The sequence below is a fragment of the Rhinolophus hipposideros genome (genome assembly GCF_964194185.1).
Source record: "Rhinolophus hipposideros genome assembly, chromosome: 3".
In the NCBI taxonomy this organism is placed as follows: Eukaryota; Metazoa; Chordata; class Mammalia; order Chiroptera; family Rhinolophidae; genus Rhinolophus; species Rhinolophus hipposideros.
The window spans coordinates 86,328,205-86,347,654 of NC_138049.1; the positions used below are offsets into that span (position 1 = coordinate 86,328,205).

The 19,450-nt window shown below is 32.8% G+C and overlaps 1 protein-coding gene across 2 annotated transcripts in view; it reads right to left on the reverse strand.

The window, feature by feature from the left end:
• Positions 1 to 441: 441 nt before the first annotated feature.
• The window catches only part of HCRTR2 (hypocretin receptor 2), a 96,663-nt gene continuing 77,654 nt past the window's right edge, over positions 442 to 19,450 (reverse strand). Inside the window, exons 5-8 of one of the 2 annotated variants that reach the window (XM_081044953.1) lie at positions 8,556 to 8,776; positions 5,694 to 5,815; positions 3,410 to 3,635; positions 442 to 722 (exon numbers count right to left, since the gene is read on the reverse strand). In XM_081044953.1, coding sequence (XP_080901079.1) covers positions 668 to 722; positions 3,410 to 3,635; positions 5,694 to 5,815; positions 8,556 to 8,776 — 624 coding nt within the window. In that variant the 3' untranslated portion in view covers positions 442 to 667. Of the gene's footprint in view, positions 723 to 3,141; positions 3,636 to 5,693; positions 5,816 to 8,555; positions 8,777 to 19,450 lie in introns of those variants that run through there. The other variant, XM_081044952.1, reaches the window with a different exon arrangement.

The following is a 19,450-nucleotide window of genomic DNA, read 5'->3' on the forward strand; positions in this document are numbered from 1 at the left end:
CAAATGGATTTCATATTAGATAACATTATTATCTCATCCTATTGATAACAAATTTTAGTAACATTAATGGCATTTTTCATTAAATCTTTGAAATATAAAAAAGAGAGATACATATTTTATGTATAGCATAAAATAGTCACAATACTTTCTTTTTATAAGAAGCCTTCTCATTTGTGTTATTAGCACATAATGAGGTAAGTAGTTGACCCTTTGTTCCAGAAGATTGTCAGCTTTGGGGAACACATGTTTCTTTACCATTTGTTCCATTAAGGTAACCATTAAGGTAAAAAGATTTAAACCTAAATCTCTTAGGAGTCCTGTATCACAGTGTTGAGAGAAATGTACACAGTCTCTTATTCCACTCCTACAATATCTAGTAAGTACTGGTGTTTGTCTTTCCTTCCAGTCAATACGCACTTAGAAACTGTCCGCCTCTGCAAAATTTAACCTTAGTGAGTGTAAATAAAACAAAATTAGAAATTTGATTTTTTTTTTTTTTTGGTTAGAAACTCAAGTCATCCAGGTAGCCATAAAACACACGAGGGTTTTTTAAAACCAGTCTTCTTTCACACTGCCCATGTAATTCAGGGACCATTGTTTTATAAACCATAATCTCTGAGTGAGATGACGTTGAATGATATTCAACATTGATACTCAGCCTCTTCTTTCAGACCTCCAACCAGATTGACAGTAGTGATGACAGTGGTCCCTGTTGTAGATACCTATGCAGTAAAATACTTTATTTCACATGGGTTAATAAACAGGTGCCAGGTTGTATTATTTGGAGGAGTGGTTCTCAAATTTTAAGGTCTCAGAATCACCTGTGGGGCTTATTAACATACAGATTCCTGGATACCACCCCCCAAATTTCCGATTCAGATCTGGGATAGGGTGGAAATTTGCATATCTATTTTGTTCTCCGGTGATGCTGATGCTGATGCTGATGATTCAGGAACACTTTGAGAATCACTAATTTAAAGCAAAGGAATTCTGACTCCTGAGTCTGTCCTCAGCATACATCACAAACTCTGCCTCTGAGCCTTTCTCCTTTTCTTTCTTTCTTTTCTTTCTTTCTTTCTTTCTTTCTTTCTTTCTTTCTTTCTTTCTTTCTTTCTTTCTTTCTTTCTTTCTTTCTTTCTTTCTTTCTTTCTTTCTTTCTTTCTTTCTTTCTTTCTCTTTCTCTCTCTCTCTCTCTCTCTCTCTCTCTCCCTCCCTCCCTCCCTCCCTCCCTCCCTCCCTCCCTCCCTCTCTCTCTCTCTCTCTCTTCCCTCCCTCCCTCTCGTTCTCTCTCTCCTTCCTTCCTTCCTTCCTTCCTTCCTTCCTTCCTTCCTTCCTTCCTTCCTTCCTTCCTTCCTTCCTTCTTTCTTTCCTTCCTCTTCCCTCCTGTTCTCTCTTGCTCTCCCTCTCTCAATCTCTCTCCTTACATGATAAAGAACTAGATATATTAGGGTCTAAAGGATTTAACTCTTACTCTGAGATATTACTTAGCTATTAAGGCATATTATCAATATTATCTGAAGTTATCATCAAAGTATTTAAAGTGCTAGTTTCCATCACAATCTGAAAATTACAACTCTTTTTTCATACAGCATAAATAAGAAAAAGTCCTCAAATACACAAAGAGGAGAGAAAAGAGTTACACGACTTTGTTTCCATTTATAATTGTTCTGATAATCAGCTATATAATTTCAAAAACCCTCATATTCCAGGGTAGTTGTTGCTTTTAGCTGTAAAAGCACAAAGTAATCCCCAATTATAAGGTACGAAAACAACTTGTGGGTAATTTGGCTGTATGATTTCTTTCTGAAAGTGATGAAGTTGAGTAAAAGCAAGAAAAGAACAAGACTGAAAATTATCTTCTATGAAAATTATCTTCTACGAAAATCTTTCTTAAATATTGTTCTCCATATCTTTTGTTTCAATAAAATAAGAACACCTGCTACTATCATATGTGAAGAGCAATTTTTCATGAACACTGGAAGTAAACATACGTTTTACTTTCAGTTTAATTTTAACATGACTATTTGAATCAGAAAAAAATTGCAGAGGAACAAATGTGAAATATCTGGTGCTTTGAACCCCAGAGCTTACATTTGTACAAACTATACTACATTTCTATTCATTTGTGTGTAGCTTAAGAGCAAACCTCTCCATTTTCCTAATCACCTGGCTTTCAGCCCAAGGCCCAGGCGGAATTCGCTGACATCAACAGTGTCACTAACTGTTGTGTCACTGACTAAACAGAAACAAGACAGTCCCAATGTCCAGGTAAGGAAGAGCATCGCTGGTTTCTTTATTGCTCTGTCCGTGTCGGAATCCGTCTCCCAGAATGCTTTGCTGCCCTGAGCAAAGAGACTCTTACAAATTGTCTCTTCCAGTAGACTAAAGCTCTTTTAAAGGCACGTTTACATTCACCCCCAACTCATTTCCTAGCACCTAATACAGTGGGTGCTTTCTGATAGGTGTTTGACAAATGTTTATGAAATTTAAATAAATGCAATTGTTTACCACCAAATCTCCATGGCATTAACCTGTGCAGTACAGGACCCAACTGTGATTTACTAGTTCACTACCCCCTTTCTTTGTAAATTGAATTCTTAACTTAATTCCCCACAGCCAACTACATCATTTTTATTGGTTAAAGACTATAAGAGAGTAATTTTATCTCATTTTTTAAATGCTGAAGTCTTAGAGATGGAAATCATTATGTATTCATAGCTACTCTAAAAGTTTTATTTTAACTGAGTCTTACTGGCCATATGTTGAGATGAGAAATGTTGGCAATAGTAAAGTTACAAACCTGAGAAAATTGTGTTGATGCATGATAAAATTAATGGAAAATAAATTTAATAGTATATTTTTATATATATTTTAAAGGTAGCTTTTGAGTAACATAATATGCTATTTTGTATATAAATTCTTTCAGATGTCACATCATAATGATGGTCTTTTGTGATTTTCTTTTTTTTAACTATAAACTAAAATGCCTGTTGTTGATTCAGTTAGTGATTGCTATTTCTTTTAGTAGTCAAAAGAAAATCACTGGATAACTTGGTAATTTTTTGCAAAAAAATTGAATTTTGAGGTTGAAATAACAATTAGAAGGAAATGTTTAAACATTTAATTGACACAAATCATAACACATGAAGCTAAAAGTGAAATAGCCTGAAATAAATTCAGTTGAAGGTTAAATGTCTAACATATTTAAATCAAAAATTGAGAATTTTTTTTTAAACTGACATTTTTATTTCCAAAGAGCAATAGATTTTTCTTTTTTTAAAAAAATGGGTCCACAAAGTAATTTTAGCTTTAGATCATTAGGATAATAAAATTTCTGTGCACAGAGATTTTTTTTTTTTTAAATAATAGTTTTACTCAGGTATCCTTTTCATATGAATAAATATTCTACCAGTTTTGAAGCGTCCCCGCTCCATTGGCTGCTGGGAGTGTGCTTATACTGGTGAGCACAACTTGCTCTGAGAGTTTTGATATGTTATCAAAGTTGCTGATCTGGGTGGTCAGCGACTTCCGGCTCTCTGTGCTTGTTCGCCCCCTGGTGAACCGATCCTCCTGGCGATGGTGAACTCCAAGGCAACAGCAAGAAAATGCAGCTTTAAATTCCTCTCGAAATTTTCCTGGCAAACCAGGGAGAATGAAAGGAAAAAGAATTGTGGTAAATGTTTTAACAAATCATGAATAGGGTACAACTGAGTTGCTCCCTTGAGCCAAACTAACAACGAGGTGTAACATTTTGCAAAGATGGGGAAAATAGGAAAAGGAAATTGAGTTACTGGAAGCTTGGTAGACTCTTGAAACAATGAGGTATTTTTATAAAATAATGAGACTGCTTTTCATGTGTGATATTTGGAGTTTGTTTCATTCCTTTAGAGTCAAAACTCATATATTTGTGAATATGGGTATTTTTAACTAGTTAACCATAATAAAAGTGATCATCAATAGAAGAAAGCCCAGAAATATTTAATAATTTCAAGAATGATAAAACTTATACGTAGCCAAAACTATATTGAAATTACCCCTGCATTTTACTCTGAAGAAACTGTTCTACTGAAACAATCAATTGAAAATATCTAGAAAAACATCTTCAAATACCTAGAAAATCTCTAAATTTTTATAATTTGCATAGACAGAACAACAAATGAAATGGGAAAATAAAAAACTTTTGAAGTTATTCCTTGTTTTTAGATAACTGACATGAAATTAGAGAAGTATGAAAATGAAACAATTACATTTTTAAGGGTAAATGGTAGTGTTGGGAATAATTTCTTTTTTCCAAGCCTCAATTACCAAACTGGGTTACTGAATGATTAAATAAGAAGATGAAGGTTAAGGGCCAACACAATAGCAGGGACATAACAAGTCCCCAGTGATTATCAGCCTCCTTTCCTGCCTCAGTCTTAACTACATAATAGCACTTGGACTTGGTTCTATGGCTTCCGGCTTCTGCTTCAAACACTTCTCCCTACTACCTCCTAGTAGGTTTTACCTGCTTGGTGCAAGGCTCAGGGCTTTAGTTACCCTTAACCCCTTGGCAATTGCTTCCCAGCTGCTTAACAAGCCACAGCTCCACGTGGTCCCTTCTCCCTTCAAACACTGCACCTGGTCCTATCCATTGTCTCAGACCTATTGTAGTCTTTATTTTGGAGACTGGAATTGGGTATGGCATGGAAATGCATGAAAAGGGGCAACTGAATACAAAATAAACCTCACATATATACAACCTGATTGTCTGACAAGTGAAATAAAACATTCATACATATAGGGTGTATGCAAGGTTTGAATAAAGAGTTATTTTTTAAAAATCTAATTGACTAGTTGGCTGTCTTTTTCATTTTTATAAACCAGAAAGCCAAATATGAAGTTGGAAAATGCCCATACTTTATTAAGTATGCAATAAAATAAATCACTCCTCCATATATAATTATAATATATTTGGAGGTAGAAATGAAAAAGAAATAGCCAACGAGTTAGAGAAGAAAACAATGCAAAGATGTAGCTAATTAAAACACATTTTTAAAAGTCAATCAGGCAAAATGTTTCTAAATAAAACAATAATTAGTTAAATAATTTTTTATAATTGTATCGATGCCATAAACAGAGATAGATGAAGTAAGTTACAGATGTGTGTGTCATTTAGTTGAGGTGTTATTTAGGAGTAATATCATTTTTTGTGGTCAGTGAGAGATCTTGAGAAAAACCCAAGAGATGTTACCCACAAAAAAAAAAATATGTAAATTTACAAAAGTATCTAAAAGTGCAAAAGTTCCAGTTCAATCTCAATTAAGCTACGAATGTTGGCCAAGGAAATAATATAGCAAGGCTGTTTTAGTTTCAGATAAAATTATCTAACATTTTTACAATTTAAGTTTAATGTATGACAAGCAAGATTCTGTGTTATTCAGTTCACACAATTTTCACTTCCTTCCTATTTCAACATTTCTTCCAAATTTTAGGGGGAAAAAATCCCTTAGATAACTTTCTCTGATGACTCAGGTTACATGTATTCCTGTTCATAAGGGAAAAACCTGAAGACAAATCAGATCAGATAAATGTTTTTCTCATTGTATGGCGTCTAAGCTCTTCACACAGTACAAGAGTATTCAAAACCTTTAGGCCATTCGTCCATCCTTAGTTAGAATTGTGATTTTCTATAGAAAAAACAGTTGAAAACTCACCACTGAGAAAATTATAAATAATAGGGTTCGCAGCACTATTGGCATAGACAAGCCAGTGTGAAAATGTAAACCAGGCATATACAGTCTCTCTGTCTTCCGTGTGGGTAAACATCCCAAATACTCTGTAAGAAAAGAAACAATAACAGGATAACTAGTGTGATTCTGGAGAATACCTTTTAAATAATTCAATTCAAGGGTGAACAAAGCCCTTGATAGAAGCTGCCTGACTCCCTTTTTCCTCTGTGGCAGACATTGATGTTGGTAGCTTTATGTCACTACAGTGAGTTTAGAATAACTTCAGCTCCTAAACAGAACCTCTAAGGCACAATTAATAAATCAAAAGTCTCATCAGGTCAGAGAAGACGGTCTCTGTCTTTCCTATAAACAGCAGATGCAATAGTATTTCTTTTGGGCAAGAATACAGAAGTTGACTATGTAGCTATTAATATTTCTTTCATTTTGTCTGTAAATGCAATTGAGCAGTGTTTGTTACTCTTCCATTAGAATTTACAAAGCACTCCTAAATTGCGGTCTCTAGGTACTTCTTCCTACTTTTATTTGTGCATTGATCAAAGTATTAAATTTCTTCAGCTCCAATCTTCCCATGCTGAGATTTACCTCTGGGATTTCTTTATACCCAGAGGAGAGTTAGTTTTCAGTAGGCAAAATTCTGGTAATTTTATAAATGTATGAGTTTATTTTTATTATTTTTAACTCTGAAAAATCTTTCATTATGATACCCTTAACGATCATTTTTAAGATTTGTCTGTATTTAGAATATCCTGTCTATGTAATTCTATTCACAAGCCAATAGCAGGTAACTTACAACTAACTACTCCATCAATTTATAGGCTGAGGATTATAATGCATTTCCTGTCAGAGATTCCACCACCATTGATTGTGTGATTTGTGACCATGATAGATATGCATTTCCAGAATAAAGTGGTGCTTTATGGACGACTGGAATTCTACAAAAACTACAATATGGTGTGAAACAACAAGGACAAATGGAATTAGTAATATGTTATGACTCTCTACCACAATACATCTTTGAAATCCTAGACAAATCAGAACTGCTTTAAAAAAGTTGGTTTTGATAGGCAAAAAATAAATTAATTGATTTCAAGAAAATGAATTTAGAAATTTATATGAGAAAGAAAACAAGTATATGCAAGGGTAAACAAAGAGATACACATTTGCAGTAAATGTGTGTGGCAAAGAGAAAAATAATTTTTGAGGTTATTTAAAAAAATTTGTATTTTGTGAAAAAAGAGCAGGATGCTCAAAAAATTGAAAATATTTTAAATTAAACATGAATTTTCTCCTTAGAAAGCAATTTTTTTTCCTTGGAGAGAAAGGTGTTTAAGGCAGAAGAATAAGTGAAATGTTATGGACAAGTAGGTGTTTGGAAATAGCTAAACAAAAGGTACAAGGGCTGACATGCTGGAAATCCAAAGGAGCAACCCAGAGAGCAGTAAACTTAATTTTCATTGAATTTAGACAGATTAAACTAAAAGTACAAAAAAGGGAAAAAAAAGAAGAAAAAAAAAGAAGAAAAAAGAGAGAGGAGAAAACTCATCCAGTATCACAGTATATTTACTAAGTTCTTAAGGGCAGAAAATAACATCTAGCAAAAGACCACAATACATTTGTATAGGATTTCTGTGGTCAAGAAAAATAAGGGGTATTACGAAAAGATATGGAAAGCAATGTAGCTCATTTTCCTGTGAGCTAGTTTATGTTTCAAGGACCCAAGCTGCCAAAAGTCTTTGAGACCCGTGTCTGTAGTAAATAATATTATTAAACGAAAGTGCATTTTCCATTTTTTCTCCTTTTAAGAAGGCATGAAGCAATCAAAAACAAGGGCCAAAGACAAGAGGACTCTTTACAGCTGATTATACCACCTTTCATATGCGTGACTCCCTTCAAAGCTCTCTCCAAAGATCCCAGCTGTGAGGAACATGATATTGACTCTAAATCAGCGAAAAGTGAGAGCAGCAATCCTAGTTTTAGTTCTAAGTCTATCATAAACAGAATTATTATTACCTTGGGACTAGTCTATGTGCAACATTTATGATAATTCTCCATAAAGTGGTTTGCCGTAAAGTTCAAATGTACCATTGCCCGGCATTGGCTGTGTTGTGTTGGTCAATTTTTTGAACTTAACTGTGTGTCTACAGTGTAACAAGTAACATACTTTCTCTGACTGAAAAATTTTGTGCTGATTTTTATTAATATTCATCCAGAGTTTGATTCAGTGACTTTAGGAAATGGATTTTCTTTCTTTCTGTTTAAGCGTTCAAAACACGGTATGTGTCACAGTGTCATTTTTATGTGCCTGTGCTCTCAAACACATTTTTTAAGTATAATTAGAATACTAACAAAACATTCTTATCTTTTTTTTTTTTTTATCCTTTAGAGAGAATTCTGTCACAATTCCCTATGTCTTTGAAAACAAAGTTTGGGAAAACCCATTTGTTTTGATCAAAAGAAAACTCCAAACTGTAAACTGTAAATGAGATTTTTTTTTCTTTCTTTCTTTCTTTTTTTTTTTTTTTTTTTTTTTTTTTGCATTAGAACTTTTTCCTGCATCTAAGGCTTAGTAATTAGCTTGAAGAGGTCAGGGGACCATCTGTTTTATGTTTGTCATTCAAAAGAGAATTTGCATGGACAAGAGAATTTACAATCTGAGCACTCTACGAGGCTGTTTGCCTTACCTGCTGGTAACAACAACAGAGTTATCTAGCCTGACAAGCTATCTAGACAGGGTTTAGATTTTTCTCAGGCTTAAAAAACAAAGCTCTTCATTAAGAACCAAGAAATAATAGGTCACTACATTTTCAAATAATAAGTGAACTTTACCTCTTTAGCACATTGAGGATGCTAATTGGTAGATAGCAAATTGCAAACACCAGAAGCACAACCATCAGCATCCGGGCTGTTTTCCTTCTGGCTCGGATCTGCTTTATTTCAGCAGCCACAGCGCTAATCCTGGACTTGGTCTGCTGTCCTGGCCCTCGAGGCTGTGAAACAGGCTGCAGGGGCTTCCATTTTCTCTGAACTACAGATGATGTTCCAGGGATCTGAAAGGAGTGGAGACCCTTTATTGTTACCTGAATGAGCAAAGTTCCACTTTGGAGAAGTGATTATAAGACACAGAAAGGAGAGCGCCCAGACTCCTGTGGTCTGAGAGGATTGAGGGCCTATTTCCCCAGAACGTTTACTGAACAGAGTGTGCTTGAGTAATACATGTGAGTGCCAAATAGGTGATTGGATGGGGAAAAAAAAAAAAACACGTTGAAACATTACAATTTTGTCAAGGTCTAAATTAGAGAGCTGCAAATGGAATAGATATCTCTTTATAAAAAGAGAAGTTGTAGAGACAATGGAATATTCCATGCTATAAAGAAATGAGCTATCAGTCCATGGAAAAAAATAGAGAAAACTTAAATTTACATTTAACTAACTGATACAAGCCTAACTGAAAGGACTACATATATGATTCTGACTATGTTAATCCTGGAAAAGGTAAAACTGAACAATAAAAAGATCAGTGACTGTCAGGGGCTGAAATGGGGAGGAATGAAATAGGCAAAGTACAGAGGACTTTTAGGGTAGTGAAAATACTCTGTATGATATCATCATGATGGATTCATGTCATTATATATTATGCCACGTATTTGGATACATTGTCCAAAGCCACAGAATGTACAACATTAAGAGTGAACTGTAAACTAAACTATAGACTTTGGGTAATTATGCTGGGCCAGTATAGGTTCATCAGTCGTAACCACTTTTGTGAAGGATGTCATAATTGAGAAGCTGTGCATGATGTCAGCTGGGAAGTACGTAGGCATTCTCTGTACCTTCCAGTTAAATTTTGCTGTGAATCTAAAACTGCTCTAAAAAAAAAAACAAAACAAATAAAAATCTCTTAATTAGAAAAAAAGAGAGAGAGAGAGAGAGAGAGAGAGAGAGAGAGAGAGAGAGAGAGAGAGAGAGAGAGAGAAATGAAAACTGGAGAAGAAGAACAATAAAGGGATGGCAACCATATTATCTTTTTAGAAATTCTGTTTGGGCTCAGATACCAAAATTGAAAGAGAAGGAAAACCTAACAGGTTAATTGCAAAGGGAACCTGAAGGATTTTTCGTGTATCAATACTGCCCCCTGCTGCTGGATGGCCGGATAGGACTTAACTATCGCTTTTTATTAGGTTTTCTGCTTCTCTGAGTTGGCCAATGTAAACCTTTTCGTGAAGGGAATAAAAAATAAAATATTCTCTGTTGCTTACTATGTATTGTTACGAAATAGCTTGAAACCAATTTTATGGTGTGTCACTTTAACATGCACACAAACACACTGAGAATCCCTGTGGTCTTACATGAACATTTCAAATACCTGGAATTTGTAAAGACAGTTATACAATTTTTCTTTTCAAGTTATTTGATAACAGCAAGGAGTCCCTCCAAAAATATTTTCTTTTTTATAAGCTCATGGAGACTGATAGCGTTTAGTGAACAAAACAATAAAATTCAGCACGTGTAATTTTTTTAAAAAAGAAAATGTGCCAGTAAGCTTGTACATATGGCCATCTTGGTTCTATTAAGATCATTCAGCTGTTGCTTTTATGTCTGGGCTGCAAACTGGGACAGACCACTGTGTCCCTGTGGTCTCTCAGAATGGATGTTCGATGGATTATCTTGCTTTATACATCAAAAGATTGAGGTCTGTTAGATGATCTCTGAGAGCAGAATTTTACTTTGATATTTACACAGATGATTTAATGTAATGCTCCTTTTCACCATATCTATTCTCTCTCAAAAAAGAACAAATGAAGTTAATGAAACCTGGCCTTAAATAATGGCCTTAAAAAATGGAAAATGATTTATCTTCTTTCTCTATATGTCCTGCCATGTAGGCCGACATTTTCATACAGTGGTAGCTCCAGCCAGTGTTCTTAACCGTGATTGGCAGGTGATAGGAGCTGAGAATCTTCCTCCTCTGTAAGTCTCTTTTTAAATAGTCTTTAAAATAATTGAGGAGAAACTGCAATAGATGTTAGAAAGTTCCAGAAGTACTTCAGCATAGGTAACCCTATAAGTGTCTGCTAAATAACCTTGAACTGTTTTCTAAATGATTTCTGAGAGATCATTAGACTTTAGCAATTGTATTATTGAGTGCTCCCCTGAAGGAAAGAATCAATACCCTGCATCCGATGACTTCTACAACCATCAGACACAGAGTTCCCATAAAGAGAAACTGCCACAGGGAATATGGCTAGGGTCCCTGCAATCAGAAAAAACAAACAAATAAACAAAAAAACCGTGATCACCTCCCCTTTTAGATGATGATCTAAATAAGGAGAGAAGATGATTAATTCTGCACTTGTGTTGAGGATACATGCAAGTACTTCATTGATACGTTGTCTCTGTCTAGAGAAAGTCAGCATAATATTAATAGAAATCCGTGATTCTAACTGAGCACCGGGAACTACGCATAATCTTGAAAAATCTAACGCATTCCTGAAAGTAGAGTATTATAAATGTCATATCATAGATAACCAAGCAGGCATTGAGAAGAATAAAATGAAATATCCAAGTGTGTATCTTTAATAATTGATCAGCTAGAATTAGCACTCAGTTCTGTCTGACCATAAAGCTCATCTTTTCCCATCATGATGCAAGGTTTCCATTTATAACCTTCACATTATAAACACAATGTGATATAAATGTCAGTAAAATTTAAACATATGTGTAGTTATATGAAAGCATTAATAATAATATAAAAGAGCTTTGAAAGATCCAGCCTGGGAAACTGTCCACATGGGCAGGGCTTTTTCCGTGCCATGTCAGTATACGGAAAACACACACACACACACACACACACACACACACCACTTTTATTCCACCATTATAAATAAACTTTAAAATCATCTTTGACATGAAAATACATCCTGGAAGATGTATGATTATAGCTATGAATTGAAAATATCATATAAGTGATGGACCTTGAAATCTGCTATCTTAAGAAGTATTTATGACCAGGATGAAGTTTTAGGTAAAGACAAACATATTGCAGACATTAAAAGGGAATAAAAATAAATTATGAATTACAATAAGTTTGCAAACGTAAATGGATAAATACTTTGAAAATTAAAAATTACAAACACTAACATTACATGTTGTTATACACCTTTCTACAAAGAAACTTTGGGTCCAGATAAATTCACTGATGAATTCAATCAAAGAGTAGAGAATAAACAATACCAATCTTATTCTTACTCTTTCTGAAATTCAAAGAAATGATAATACTTCCAACTAACTATGGCTTTATTTGATTGTCCTAATAATCAAAAATATGACAACAAGGAAAAGAACCCACTGACAAAATATCTCTCATGACTATAGATGAAAAGCTCCTTTAAAATATGTGATCGAATCAAGAAACATACAAAAAATAGATTTCACTCAATACATCAATAAGAGTTATTACAGCAATGCAATGGTAGTTTAATACTCAAAAAACAATCAATGTAATTTATCATATTAACAGAATAAAAGAAAAAATATGATCATTTCAAAAGATTAAGGAAATGAATTTGAAAAATTTGATACTTTTTTCAACATAAAACTCTCAGTAAACTAGCAAACCAGTAATAGAAGGAAACTTTCTCCACCTGATAAAATTATTGATGAAAAACCTTTAGTCATCATCCTCCCTAGTGGTAAAAGATTAACACTTTCCTCTAAGATTGGAAATAAGACAATGAAGTCATCTGTCATCACTTCTACTCAACATTGTGCTGGAGATCCTCACCAGTACAACGACACCAGAAAAACAGATAAAAGGCAGAGAGATTGAGAAGATGTTATTGCTTACAAATACAATCATAAGGAATCTATAAAAATGACACCAGAACTAATACATGAATTGAGCAATCGGCAGGACACAAACTCAGTAAATAAAAACTGGTTCTACCCCAGCAATAAACTATTGGAAAATTAAATAACACAAGTTTCAACAGAAAGAGCATGTATTCTTGGGGACACATTTAACAAAATGTGGACAAAATACGTATCCAGAAAGTTAAGAAAATTGCTGAGATAATAAAAAAGACGTAAATAAATGGAGAGACCTAAATAAAGGTTCATGGATTAGAAGACCTTAATATTGTTAAGTTGGTAGCTGGAAGGGTATAAGAGTTTGAATGATGGCTTTTTGTTAGGACTTAACAGATGTCCAGGACAGTTCTTTGTCTTTCCTCTATTCTTTAACTCATTAAGCACTTTATTATAATAGAGGGCAACTGATACTGAGAGGTGCTGTCTCATATGAAACAATAACCTCCTTACATTTCTCTGTCTGGCAGGAACAGAGACTTTTTTCTTGTTCCTTACACACAGTGCCATTTGAGGAGGATTGTGTTAGAAGACCAGTGACTTCTTTCTGTTTACCTCGGACTTCTTGACAATTTTTATTTGACCTTGGCACTGCTCTGTTGGAGTTTAGAGGCACATGCTAAGTTTTATGATCATAACTACTTTCTTTGTCCCAGCCCTTGACTTCATTCTCACAGTAAGTAGCTCTACTTTCAGATGCTACAGAGAGCCCTATGGACTACAACTGCTCTCCCTGGTCTACTCTCCCAACCCCCACAAACCATGTTTCCTGTCCCTTGTCAGTTCCCAGATCTGTTGTCTCTCAACATTATTCCATCACAAAGTCAATTAGCAATTTTGTTGTTGTTGTTGCTTTTGTTCCTAGAAATATTTTCCCCCTCTTTCCTGGGATCCAACAAATGTTTTTCAAAGAATAGGCCCTCTTATGCTTCGGAACTCTTATGGACTTTAAAATCTATAATTACAAACAACTTTTGGCTAGGTCGCATTATATATGCATCATGTTGAATTGTGTGCTTATCCTTTTTTTTTTCCCTAAAATTTCAGCGGAATTTTCTAAAAGAAATTTCCCTCTATCTTTAATGTTTGTTTGTTTGTTTTTAATTTTTAAAAACCCATCATTTTCTTACTTTTCTTTTTAAAAAACAGATTTATTGAGATCTAATTTATATGCCGTAAGTGTACCCTTTAAAGGGATACAATTAAGTGGTTTTTATTGTATTTACAGAGCTGTGCAATTATCACACCATCACTATCTAATTCCAGAACATATACATCACTCCAACATAAAACTGCAAACCCATTAGCAGTCACTCTCCACTGGCCCATTCTATGACCCCGGTCAACCACAAATCTGTCTGGGGCACTATAAAGTTGACTATTCTCTATATTTCATGTAAACAGACTGTTACAATGTGTGGTCTTCTGTGTAAGGTTTTTTTCACTTAACAATGTTTTCAGGATTCATCCATATTGAAGCATGTATAAATACTTTATTTCTTTTTAAAACTGAAAAATAGTATGCATATATCACAATTAGTTTATCCACTCATAAATTGATGGACACTTGGATTATTTCCACTTTTGGCTACTATGTATAAGGCTGCTACAAACATCCACATTTAAGTTTTTGTGTGAACATGTTTTCAATTCTCTTGGGTATATACCTAAGGAACAAATTGTCACATGGTAATTATTTGTTTAAGATTTTGAGAAACTGCCAACTGTTTTTCAAAGTAGCCACATCATTATTTTCTATTCCTACCAGCAATGTATGAGAATTCTAATTTCTCTATATCCTCACCAACTTTTGTGATTATCTGTCTTTTTTTCTTTTATTTTAGCCATTCTATTTTGATGAGGTATCTCGTGGTTTTGGTTTGCATTTCCCTAATAACTAATATGGTTTTGATGTGCATTTCCCTAATAACTAATTTTTAATGTGCTTATTGGCCATTTATATATATTTTTTTGAAGAAATATTTATTCAAATCTTTGCCCATATTTAATAGGTTATTTCTTTTTATTGTTGAATCACAAGAGTTCTTTTTGTATTTGGGATACTAGTCCTTTACCCGATATGTGATTTGCAGTTCTCCCATTCTGTGGAATGCCTTTTCACTTTCTTCATGGTATACTTTGAAACACAAAAGTTTTTATTTCGAGAGCACCCAAAAAAAATTGATCTACTTTTTAAAATTTTTTTGCTTGTGGTTTTGGTCTCATGTTTATGAAACCATTGCCTAAACAAAGGTCATAATGATATGTGACCAAGATCACATAATAAATGTGATTTCTTCTAAAAATTGTATAGTATTAGCTCTTATATTTGGATGTAAAGTCCATTTCAAGTTAAATTTTATATATGGTGTAGGGTGAAGTCCAACTCTATTCTTTTACTTATGCATATACCATTATCTCAGCACCATTTGTTGATAAGACTATGATTTTCCTGATTGAATTGTATTGGCACCCTTGTCAAAAACCATTTAATCATAAATATAAGGGTTTATTTTCAGACTCAGAATTCTATTTCATTGACCAGTATGACCATCTGCATTCAAATACCAGATTATCTTGATTCCTTTAGCTATATAATTAGATTTATCATTTAAGCAGTGAGTCTTCCAACTTTGTACTTTTTCAAGATATTTTGGCTCTTTTCTATTCCTTGTATTCTTGTATTCCTTGCATTCCTTGTATTCTTTGGCTGTTTTCTATTCCATACTAAATTTAGTATCAGGTTGCCAATTTGTGCAAAAAATAAAATAAAATAAAATGAAAAACAGCTGGGATTTTGGTAGGTATTATTCTGAATCCATAGATCAATTTGGGGAATTTTTCAGTAAACAACATTAAGTCTTCTAATCCATGAACATGGACTATATTTTCATTTGTTTAGTCCTTTTTAATTATTAACAATATTTTGCAGTTGTAAAAGTAAAAAATCATGTACTTCTTTTATTAAATTTATTCCTAAGTATTTTATTTTTTGTGGTGCTGTTTTAAATAAAATTGTTAATTTCATTTTACAATCATTCTTTGGTGGTATATAGAAAAGAAATTGATTTTTTATCCTCAAAACTTTTATCCTCAAAACTTGCTGAACTTGTTTATTAGCTCTAATGTATTTTTGCGTGTGGATTCTTTATGATTTTCTCTATACAAGATCACGTAATCAACAAAAAGAGATGGTTTACTTTTTACTTTACAAACTTTTATTTTATTATTATTAATATTATTTCTAGACTGGTTAATCTGGAGAATCTAGTTCTATTCAATATTGAACAGAAATTATTAGAGCAGACACCCTTGTCTTGTTCCTGATTTTAACAGTCAAATATTCCGTCTCTCACCATAAAGTATCATTTTAGCTGTGGGGTGTTTTAGATGTCCACTGTCAAATTGAGTTGCTTAATTTTTTCATCTTGAAAGGGTGCTATGTTTTGTAAAATGTTTTTACTGCATCTATTGAGATGATCATGTGTTCTTGTCTTTTATTCTATTAGTATGTTGTATTACATTGATGATTTTCATGTCAAACCCATGTTGCTTTGCTGAGCTATATTATATTCGGTCACCATATATAATTATTTTTATATATTAAATTTGGTTTAGTAGTAGATTGTTGAGTATTTTAACACCTATGTTTATAAATATATTAGTCTATAGTTTTCTTATGATGTCTTTGTGTGGTTTTAATATCAGTGTAATTCTGATCTCATGGAATGAGATGGGGAGTATTCCCTCCTCTTCTATTTTTTTGAAAGAATTTGTGAGGTTTTGTGCTACTTCTTCTCCAAATATTTGGTAGAAGTCAATTTTGAAGACATCTTGGTTTTTCCTGTGGGAAGTTTCTTTATTACTAATTCAGTTTTTCACGTATAATGGGTGTATTCAGATATTTCTATTTCTCCTATTCTTCAGTCTTTTTACAGTTTTTTTTCCCATTTCTTCTATGTTATTTAATTTGTTGGCATACATTGTTTTATAGTATCTCTGTATTCCTTTACACTCGTTTTCTTTTTTTTTGTTGTTTGTTTGTTTAAATTTCCGTAGTGTCTGTAGTGATATCCCTCTTTCACTTCTGATTTTTGTGATCTGGATCTTCTTTCCTCCTTGCTAATTTAGGTAAAGTTTTGTCATTATCTCTAATCTTTTAAAAGGACAAACTTTCAGTTTTATTGACCTTTTTATTGTTTTCTTATATTTTATTTATTTACACTCTAATCCTCATTATTTCCTTCCTACTATTTGCTTTGGTTTTTAGTACTTTTTCTATCTCATTTTTTTTCTTTTAATCTTTATTAAATTTATTGGGATGATATAAATAAAGGTTAGTATTAACCTTTATATAAAAGGTTACTAAAATTATATAGGTTTCAAGTGTGTATTTCTATAATATGTCATCTATATATTGCCTTATGTCTCATTTCTTAAGGTAGAATGTTATGTTTTTAATTTGAGATCTTCATTCTTTTTAATAGTTATTACAGATGTCAATTTTCTTTCAAGCACTTCTTTTGCTGCAGTTCATAAATTTTGCTATTGCATTTTCATTTTCATTCATTTCAAAGTATTTTCTAATGTGTTTTGTGATTTCTTCTTTTACCTATTGATTATTTAAAATTGTAATGTTTAATTTCCAGATACTTGTGATTTTCCCGATTTTACTTCTATGATAAATTTCCAGTATGATTCCATTGTAATGGAAGAATGTACTTTTTAAAGAATTCAATAATTTCAAGTGTTTTTAAGCTTGTTTTATGGCTTACTATATGATCTGGCCTGGAGAAGATTCCATGTGCACTCAAAATGAATGCACAGTCTCCTGTTTCTGATGGAGTATTTTATAGATAGCTGTAAATCTAGTCAGTTGATAGTTTTGTTCAAGTCTAGTTTCTCCTTGTTAATCTGCTGCCTAGATTTTCTATCTATTGCTGAAAGAAAAGTATTGCAGTTTTCAACTATTGTTGTTGTATTGTCTATCTCTCCCTCCAATTCTGCTAATTTTTGCTTTATGTATTGTAGGTTTTAGTTGTTAAATGAAGATAAGTTCATAATTTTTATACCTTCATGATGAATTGACATCATTATGAAATGTCCCTTTTTAGCTATAGCAATACTTTTTGTTAAAATCTCTTTTGTCTAATATTAGTATGGATACTCCAGCTTTCTTTTAGTTACTGTTTGCTTGGTATGTCTTTTCCAATATTTTACATATAACCTATTTGTCTTTGACTATAAGATGTATCTCTTGTAGATAGCATAGAGTTGGAACGTGGTTTATTGTTTGTTTTAAATATCCTGCCAATCCCTGAAGTGTTTTATTCATTTACATTTAATGTAATTATTAAGAACCTATGATTTATATCTGCTATTATGCTATTTGTTCTCTCCATATATTATATCTATTTAGTTGCTTTATTTTATATTAAACAGATAATTTCTAATAAACCACTTTAATTATCTTATTACTTTCCATACATTCTTAAAGTTATTTTCTTAGTAGTTTCCCTGGGGATTATAATTAAAAACTTAAACAATCTGTTTAGATTAATGTCAACTTTTAAAAATCAACTTTTATTTTTATTGTGGTGAAATCTATATAAAAAAATTACCATTTTTTTAATAGCTAAGACTTTTTAAAATGTATTTTTTAAATTACAGTTGACATACAATATTATATTACTTTTAGGTGTACAACATAGTGTTTAGTCATATACCTTACTAAGTGATCAGCCTGATAATATGTCTAGTACCTATCTGACACTATAAAGGTTATTACAATATTATTGACTATATTCACTATACTGTACTTTATATCCCCATGACTATTTTTATAATTGGCAATTTGTATTTCTTAATCTCTCAACTTTTTCATTGATTCCCAAACTCCATCCCATTTGGCAACCATCAATTATTTCTCTGTATCTGAGTTTGTTTCTGTTTTGTTTGTTCATTTATTTTGGTTGTTGTTTTTTGTTTGTTTGTTTGTTTTGTTTTGTTTTTGTTTTAATTCTACTAAAAATTGGTCATAACAATATTTTTTTGGATGTGTCTCCTAGGACAAAGTAAGCAAAAGCTAAAATAAACAAATAGGACTTCATCAATCTGAAAAGCTTTTGCACCACAAACGAAACCATCAACAAAACAAAACAAAAAAAACCCTACCAAATGGAAGAAGATATTTACAAACAATACATCTGATAAGGGATGAATATCCAAACTATATAAAGAACTCATATAGCTCAACATCAAAAAACCAAAAAATCAATATAAAATGTGCAGAGGACCTGAATGGACATCTTTCCAAAGAGGACATACAGATGGCCAACCGACACATGAAAAGATGCTCAATATCACTAATCACCAGGGAAATACAAATCAAAGCCACAATGAGATACTACCTCATACCTGTCAGGAAGGTTATCATCAATAAATCAACAAACAATAAGTGTTGGTGAGGATGTAGAGAAAAGGGGACCCTCATTCATTGTTTGCTGGACTGTAAATCGATACAGCCACTATGGAAAACAGTATAGAGGTTCCTCAAAAAATCAGAAATAGAACTACCTTACGACCCACTAATTCCAGTTCTGGGTCTTTATCTGAAGAAATGCAAATTACTAATTTGAAAAGATATATGCACCTCTGTGTTCACTGTAGTATTATTTACAATAGCCAAGATATGGAAACAATCTAAGTTTCCATTGATAGATGAATGGTTGAGAAAATATGGCACATATATACAATGGAATATTATTTAGCCATAAAAAACGAAATCTTGCTATTTATGATGACATGGATGGATCTAGAGGGTATTATGCTAAATTAAATAAGTCAGAGAAAGACAA